Below are 8,479 nucleotides of genomic sequence, written 5' to 3'. Positions count from 1 at the left end.
GCTGACCAGGCTGAGGCACGTGGACAGCACTCGAGGGCTGTCTGGAAGGCAGCTGACCAGGCTGAGGCACGTGGACGGCACTCGAGGGCTGTCTGGAAGGCTATCTGGAAGGTGTCTAACCAAGCAGCCTGAAAAGTGGACACACATGGCTAGAGACTTTCCAGACAGCCATTGTGTATATTAGATGAACAAGTAGATAGATAGTGAGAACAAAGTGTGTATGCCTGTGTGTGCATGCGTGCTGTTGATTACATTTATAAAGGCTTTAGAAGTGGCTTTTGTTGGTGCCTCCTGCAAGGCGTTGGCAGTCCCCTTCTAAGTCCATCTCATTGGCCAGTAGGGCATGTGAGAGTCTGTTCATACAAGAAAAGGCTTTTCTTTGCCAGATTCTGTCCTGGATGTCTTCCTTTCTCTTATTATTAGCTACCAGGGGAAAAGGAAATATTTAAAAGTTTCGTTGTTTTTTTCCGAAAAAACAGTAAGATGTATTGCTAGATAAATTATGATTTAAAGGATTTCATGAGGATTTTATTTTGCTTTGATTTGATTTTGCCTTTCCACGTAAGTGGTCAAGGAAAGGCGATGGGAGTGAGAAAGTGAGCTAAGATGCCAGTGCCACCCACTGCCATCGAGAATATGCCATTGCCCTGCGGACCGTGTTTGGTTTCTTTCTCCAGCTGTCTCTTTGTCCAGGGTAGGGACCACATCCCGGAATTCTTGTCTGGGTTCTCATTCTGCAGTGGTAGCAGCGGCTAGGGCTGTAGAGTCATGTTTTCATTTTCATTCTTTCACTGGTTTTCTCTTTTTTGTTGTTAAAAAGCAGAGTGTACTCATGCCTAAAGACACTTAAAAACTAAAAGAGCCTTATGGTGAGATTCAGATGAAGGACTCTGTGACTGCCTTGATGCAGTTTCCCAAGCACAGGCAATGTCAAGACTCACTCCTTTGTGGAGACCATTCTTCCCTTGCCCCGAGAATTTGATGCCTCTGGCTTCCCACTGACCTGCTTATTTTGTCTCTTTTGTAGAACTTAACACTACAAGCGGAGGCCTCCCTTCGTCAACACCGATGTCTCCGTCGGCCATCTCCACTCAGAACCTGGTCATGTCTTCGTCGGGTGTGGGAGGCGATGCCAGTGTCACGCTGACGCTGGCCGATGCACAGGGCATGCTGTCTGGGAGCCTGGACACCGTCACGCTCAACATCACCTCTCAGGCAAGTGTCTGGGGCAGGAGTTGAAAGACCCTTTCGGAAAACGGTCTTCGTAAACTCTATTAATTTGTTCTTTCCTAAGTATATATTCTGATTTTTTAAAAAATTGAAGTGACTTTTTTCCTGATAAAAAAAGTAGTGTGTTAAATGTAAAAAGGAGAAAAATGAAAATTCAGACAATACAGAAAAATATTAACAATAAATTTTTAAAAAGTCAAACCTTTAATTCCACTACCCAAACAGAAGTATGTTTAACCTTTTTATATATGTATCTATACATTTGTGTATGTACACACACATGCACACATTTAATATTCTCACAGAAATAAGTTCATGTATAAGTCATGTAGCGTGAACTTTTTTCCCCTTTGCTATGTCGTAAACTTTTCCCCCATCAATAATGTTAGCCTTACAAAACTTTTCAAATGGCTGTACAATATTTAGTTTTGAAAATAAGCTTTATTAAGAGGATTATGTTATATTCAAGGTGTCCGTATGTGGTGGGATGTTTCTTGCCTTTAATCACTCAGGTCTTAGGTGAATTCCTCCCAGTAGATATGCCGTGTGCAGAGGTTTGTTTCACGGATATTAAGAGAGGATACAGGCGGACAGATGAGGGGGGGGTGTGCACACTCCTTGTGCCCCTCCAGGAGCCTCCTCATGTCAGCTGTCTGGAAGCTCCAGGATGTATATTTTTATATGATGCCTTGAGCTGACATGCTGAAAACCTTTTTAGAGTTCAGTTAGAAAAATCATAGTGATAAGTTGTGACTAATTAAAATGAATCTTTATAATAAAGCTTGTATCAGAGTTGTGGTAGTTGGCTATAAAAATCTGTCCCTAGTTGATGTGGATTCGGAGGATGTCTGTGGGTCGTCCCCGGCAGTAAGGACAGCAGGGTGTGCTGCAGACTTGAGGAGCCGAGCTCTTCTCCGTGCTTTGCGTCTCTCTCCAGCAGCACCCTGTCTCTGACAGTCCCGTCCACTGTCCAAACTCACTGTGAGAAAAATGGTGAAGATTTTGACATCTAAAGCAAGACTGTCACAGCCCGGTGCTGGAGAAATCAGACCTTCTAAGGGCAGGTAGCTTCTGTAACATAGTGTCTCCTCTGTGGGGCAGAGTGCAGGCAGCTCCAGTCGCAGGCCCTTGGAAAGTGGGGCTTTCTCCTGGCTCCCCCACCCCCAGCACAGCTGCCACATTCCTAGGGTTACTTAGTCTTGCTGCCCACGGGCCGGCTGGCGCCTAGCTAGGAACAGGCTTCTCTCTGTGACCGGCGTGTCTGGCACCAGGAACAAAGCATGCTGTGTGCTGCTTAGCAGCACTCTTTCCTGAGCGTGGTTGAGATAGTTAATGCACATGTCCGTGTTCTTACGTGTTACTCAATACCTGTCAGTCACAACATTAGTAACCTTCTAAATATTAAAGATAAGTCATGCATTTAAAAATTATAGTTAGAACCAAAGCAGCCGTCTTATGATGTACACGGGGGTCCTGTAATGTCATCTTATGACATCATCTAGGACATAAATGGCTGGAGTGTTTGATTTTGGATGCAGAAGCACGACGGCTTTAGGGTGGCCTGGCCGTGTTTATTATTTCCTGCCCTCAGGTCCCATGTCACAGGCCAAGGCTGCTTGTAGTCAGGGGCAGAGAAGTGAGGGCACGTCCTTTATCTTGCACACACAGAGCACACTCAGTGTCCAGGATTATTCTGTATTTGGCTTTTGTATACAGCACACAAAAATCTTAGAGAATCTCTCTAAGGAACTAAAAGGAAACAACGTGAAAGATCCATAAAAGAAAATGGTTCTCAAACAAAGAAAGGTGGTCTTAGCAAAGTTTGCTTAACTTGTATTGTTCGGTAGTTCATGTTTAATGGGCAAAGTTACATCCCTGATAGCACAAAGTGGGGAACAAATATGTTTTTGTAAGTTCATAATTAATCTTAATTTAAAATTTGAAAATGGCTCAATTATAGAAGAAATGATAATTCTACTTCAAAGAAAATTAATTTATTTTTAAATATAATTTTATTGGAAAAGACGTTAAAATGCAGTGGTAGGAAACAAAATAAAAAGTAACTGTACGAGGAAATTATTTTAAAAATCAGTGAGTTATAAAACCTTAATTTTTAATTGCAAATTTAAAATGATTTATTCTTTCCAAACTTTGGACTGTTGAGGGGCGAGGAGGGGCAGGCTGCTGACACTATGTTGCTGGTTGGCCGCTTAAATCTGACCTCTGGTCAGGAGCTACAACACAAACATGTCTGCAGAAAAGTTCACACCAGGAAGTGAAGTGATGTTCAGTTCCTGTTCTGAGTATAAAAAGCAATTGCTAATGAAGAGAATTCCATTTTACATGAATTATTTTATTATTTTTTAACCTCTATTATTACAGATAATTGGCCAGGTGTAAAACATTTACAAGTTGGTATTTAGACATATAAATGTATTTTTTTTGAATTTTATTGAAAAGTCAAAATTTGACTGTGTAGTGAACTGGAAATTAACATGTCTTATTAAAGACTCCAAATGAGAAAAGTGGCTGATTCTGAAGTGATGAAGCTCCTTCAAGTGTGGTAACTGGAGTTGTCTGGCTGCGCTACATGACCTTTCTAATCAGGTGCCTTTTTCGCTTCCTTGGTTGACCTGTACTTCTGTCATTCTTAGTGAGGCACAATGTTTTCACTAATTATGATAATACTGTGAAGTCATGAACTGCTGAGAAGAATATTTTTGTGTAGCACTCATGAGTAGCACCGTGTTTCCCCGAAAATAAGACCTACCCAAAAAATAAGCCCTAGCATTTGTTAAATATAAGCCCTACCTTGATAATAGGACCTAGTATATCTGCATAGCCACGACATGCATTTCGGCGTGGAGCGGTAAGGAAGACTGGAATACCTTTTATCTGCCATAGCTCCTTTCTCTGAGCCATTTGCACGTGAGTGGGTGTGCATGTGGTAATTGGAGTCGCAGGCATCCTATTACGCACATGTAAATGGCTAGGGGAAAGGAATTCACGCATCACTAGCGCCAGCCCCACCAACAAGGTCGGCTCCCCCAGTCAGGTTCCAGAAGAAGATGACTTAACTGTATTTAAATAAATGTAGATTGTTGTATTATATTTAATAAAAATAAGACATCCCCTGAAAATAAGCCCTACTGTGTCTTCTTCTTTGTTTTCTTTTTTTGAGACAGAGCCTTAAGCTGTCCCCCTGGGTAGAGTGCTATGGCATCATAGCTCACAGCAACCTCCAACTCCTGGGCTCAAGCGAGTCTCCTGCCTCAGCCTCCCAAGTAGCTGGGACCACAGGCACCCGCCACAACGCCTGGCTATTTTTTGGTTGCAGCCGTCATTGTTGTTTGGCGGGCCTGGGCTGGATTCAAACCCACCACCTTAGGTGTCTGTGGCTGGTGCCTTAGCCACTTGAGCCATAGGCGCTGAGCCAGCGTGTCTTCTTGAGAAAAAATAAATATAAGACAGTGTCTTATTTTTGGGTCGACTCGTAGGTGTTTGGAAATGACAGAGCAGTGTCTGCTAGCTGTCACGTTGCATGTCATCCATCTGTCCCCTAGCTTGGCTGATGATAGACGTTGGGGTCTCAGCAGCCCTGGGTTGGTTCAGTGGGTGTGGGGTGGAGCCGCAACCTGCACTGTCCCCAGCCCCCTCCCTGCCTGGACCTGCTCCTGCAAGGCTCCCACAGATGGCCCTGTGCACCTGGGGAGTGCAAATTCTTCTAGTTTCTACATCAATATGAATGAAATGTGACAAAGGACTAGGCCACAGATTGTGATGAAAACCAAAGTACAGGGCTTGCAGAGCACCACGTCGGTGGACTCGAGTCCTGTTTCTGCAGGCGTGGGTCAGTGTCAAGTGCAGATTTTATTGGACACTTGATTTCTGAGTCAGTGCATTTGCATTAAGAATGCTTAATTAAAGGTTTTATTTTGAGATAATTATAGACTTACAGGCAGTTGTAAGAAATAATGCAGGGAGACCCCCCACCCTGTAGCGTCTTGCAAAGTTGTGGTGCTGTGCCACGAGCAGTGCTGCCCCCAGTGCTGTCCACGCGCACCGTGTCCTGTCCCCGCAGTTAGCTGTGTCCACCCTCCTCGGCCCATGCCACTTGGGTCTGTATTTCTATAATTTTGTCATTTCAAAACAAAAAGAGTATAGATTTTCCCTTGATATACCTGCATAAGCTAAGAATCTTCAATGTCTTAGGTTCTGGTTGAGAATATTTGCATTTGTTGAGTCAACAGTGGGGTTTTTTTATTTTTTCAACAGTGGGTTTTATGCAAGTCAGGATTTCTGGCCACTGTTTTCTTTTTTGTCTTTGATTAATAAAATACAGAAAGGTGAATTAATAAGCCCAGTTTGATACCATTTTTCAGATTGGATAATCTGTGGGGAGGTGGCGGCAGCAGCCACAACAGTCACATAACAGAAATAGAGCAATAACTGGCATTTGAAAGTAGCAATATTTAGTGAACTTCCCTACATAAGGGGGATGGGGAACACGAAGCTTTATTAAGATAGATAAGGATTTTTCTTTTCTTTTTTTCTTTTTATTGTTGGGGATTCATTAAGGGTACAAAGAACCAGGTTACATTGATTGCATTTGTTAGATAAAGAAAGACCCTTGTATGATTGTGTCCTGCCCCCAAAAGGTGTGCCATACACCTTGACCCCCACCCCCCTCCTTCCCTCTCTTCCCTCTCCCAGTCCCCCACCCCCCACTGTACTAGATCATTAATTGTCCTCATATCAGAGTTGAGTACATAGGATTCATGCTTCTCCATTCTTGTGATGCTTTACTAAGAATAATGTGTTCCACTTCCATCCAGATTAATACAAAGGCTGTAAAGTCTCCATCTTTTTTAATGTCTGAATAGTATTTCGTGGTATAATCTTGTTAATCCATTCCTGGGTTGGTGGGCATTTAGGCTGCTTCCACATTTTGGTGATTGTAAATTGAGCTGCAATAAACAGTCTAGTACAAGTGTCCTTATGGTAAAAGGATTTTTTTCCTTCTGGGTAGATGCCCAGTAATATTGCAGGATCAAATGGGAGGTCTAGTTTGAGTTCTTTGAGGATTCTCCATACTTCCTTCCAAAAAGGTTCTATTAGTTTGCAGTCCCACCAGCAGTGTAAACGTGTTCCCTCCTCTCCACATTCACACCAGCATCTGTAGTTTTGAGATTTTGTGATGTGGGCCATTCTCACTGGGGTTAGATGGTATCTCAGGGTAGTTTTGATTTGCATTTCTCTAATAATTAGGAACAATGAGTTTTTCATATGTTTATTAGCTATTTCTCTGTTGTCTTTAGAGAAGGTTCTATTCATCTCTCTTGCCCATTGCTATAAGGGATTGTTGGCTTTTGTTTGTTTGGGGAGGGGCCAGGTTTGAACCCACCACCCCCAGTATATGGGGCCAGTGCCCTACTCCTTGAGCCACAGGCACCGCCAGATTGTTGGCTTTTTTAATGTCGATTAATTTATAGACCCTAATTATCAAGTTTTTGTCCATTTAAAATATGCAAATGTCTTTTCCCATTGTGTAGGTTGTCTGTTTGCTTTGATTGTTATCTCCTTAGCTATAGGGAAGCTTTTTAGTTTAAGTCTCATTTGTTTATTTTTGCTGTCAGGGATTTTTCTTATTTAGTCTATGTTTATTAAAAAAAAAAAAACAGGGCTGATAGATGGAGATACCTGTGTTCACTATTTAGAAAAGATACAGATGTTCCGGGCTTGGTGGCTCGAGCTTGTAATGCCAGCACTCTGGGAAGCCGAGGCGGGTGGATTGCCTGAGCTCAGCAGTTTGAGACCAGCATGAGCCAGAGCTTGACTTTGTCTCTAAAAATAGCCGGACATTATGGCCGGTGCCTGTAGTCTCAGCTGCTTGGGAGGCTGAGGCAAGGGGATTGCTTAAGCCCTGGAGTCTGAGGTTGCTGTGAGCTATGACATCACAGTTCTCTACATGGGGTTGACATAGTGAGACTCTGTCTCAAAAAAAAAAAAAAATGCATATGGGAAGTAAAGAATCTAAGCCCATTTGGAGCTCTCTTTTCCGACACTCTCCAGTGAAGACTTTGTAGGTTTTTTGGCTTGATTTTGCTCCCTGCTCAGGTAGTTTCTTCCCTGTAAGAAATAGCCCTGGAGTCCTCTGATAGATGAAGCTTATTTTAAATGTCAGCTTCAGCCAGATGTGGTGGCTCAGGCTTGTAATCCTAGCACCCTGGGAGGCTGAGGCAGGTGGATTGCCCTGAACTCAGAGGTTCAAGACCAGCATGAGCCAGAGTGAGACCCCTGTCTCTACCAAAGAAAAGAAAAAAAAAACAAAAAAGCTGGGCATTCTGAGGCTGAGGCAAGAGAATCACTTAAGCCCAAGATTTGGAGGTTGCTGTGAGCTGTGATGTCACGGTACTCTACCGAGGGCCACAAAGTGAGACTCTGTCTCAATAAAAATAAATAGAAAGAAAAAAATAAAATAAAATAAAACTTCAAACTAAGAAGATTGAAAACCAATTGAAATCAAAATTAAAAAAAAATAAAAATAAAATGTCAGCTCAGTCTTGTTTCTCCTCTGCCTAACCCTCCCCAATTCTCATCTTCCCAGCTGGAGGCTCCGCTCCTGTAGTTCACCTGTGACATGAGAAGCATCCCTCACCTTCCACTGCAGGCCTCTGTGACCAGCTGCTCACTTAGCTGTGTAAATGTGTCCCGAGTCAGCAGTGACCTTGGCAGTTGAGGGCACATGCCTAGTGCTGTGTGTCAGTTCAGCCCCTGTGGGATGTCCTCCTCTCTACTCCTGGGCCCTCCCGTCTGAGCACTGTCTATGTCACTCAGAGCCACTCTGTAATGAGCCTGTACTGCAGTGTCACAGACTTACGTAGTTTTATAGAGCAGGCAAAACTGTGTGGTTTTAAACAAACTTGTTTTATATACACACAGAAACTTATCAAGATACATACCAGACATTCACATATTTTTAATATTTCTTTTTTCTTAAATTTTTCATTTTTAATATTATGGGTATATAATAGTTTTGTTATTTGCGGGGTACATGTGATGTTTTGGTTTAGGCCTACGAGGTGTATCGATCTAGTTGGGGTAACTGGGATGTCAGTCGCCTCAAGGATGTGTCATCTGTCAGAAACATTGCAGCTCCTCTCCTAGTTGTGTCCACTGTGCCCCACCTCCTGATGCTGCAGTAACTGTGCTGTGCTCTATCCATCCTGCTGTCCGTTCTCTCTCACTC

The 8,479-nt window shown here is 43.0% G+C and overlaps 1 protein-coding gene across 1 annotated transcript in view; it reads left to right on the top strand.

Moving 5' to 3' along the window:
• ZNF236 (zinc finger protein 236) overlaps window positions 1-8,479 on the top strand; it is a 110,797-nt gene that overhangs the window by 91,327 nt on the left and 10,991 nt on the right. Inside the window, exon 26 of the mRNA XM_023512359.1 lies at window positions 1,028-1,215. Coding sequence (XP_023368127.1) covers window positions 1,028-1,215 — 188 coding nt within the window. The remainder of the gene's footprint in view (window positions 1-1,027; window positions 1,216-8,479) is intronic.

Source organism: Otolemur garnettii, unplaced genomic scaffold, assembly GCF_000181295.1.
Source record: "Otolemur garnettii isolate 467f Iridium unplaced genomic scaffold, OtoGar3 scaffold00027, whole genome shotgun sequence".
Taxonomy (NCBI): domain Eukaryota; kingdom Metazoa; phylum Chordata; class Mammalia; order Primates; family Galagidae; genus Otolemur; species Otolemur garnettii.
This window is presented reverse-complemented; position numbering and strand designations above follow the sequence as displayed.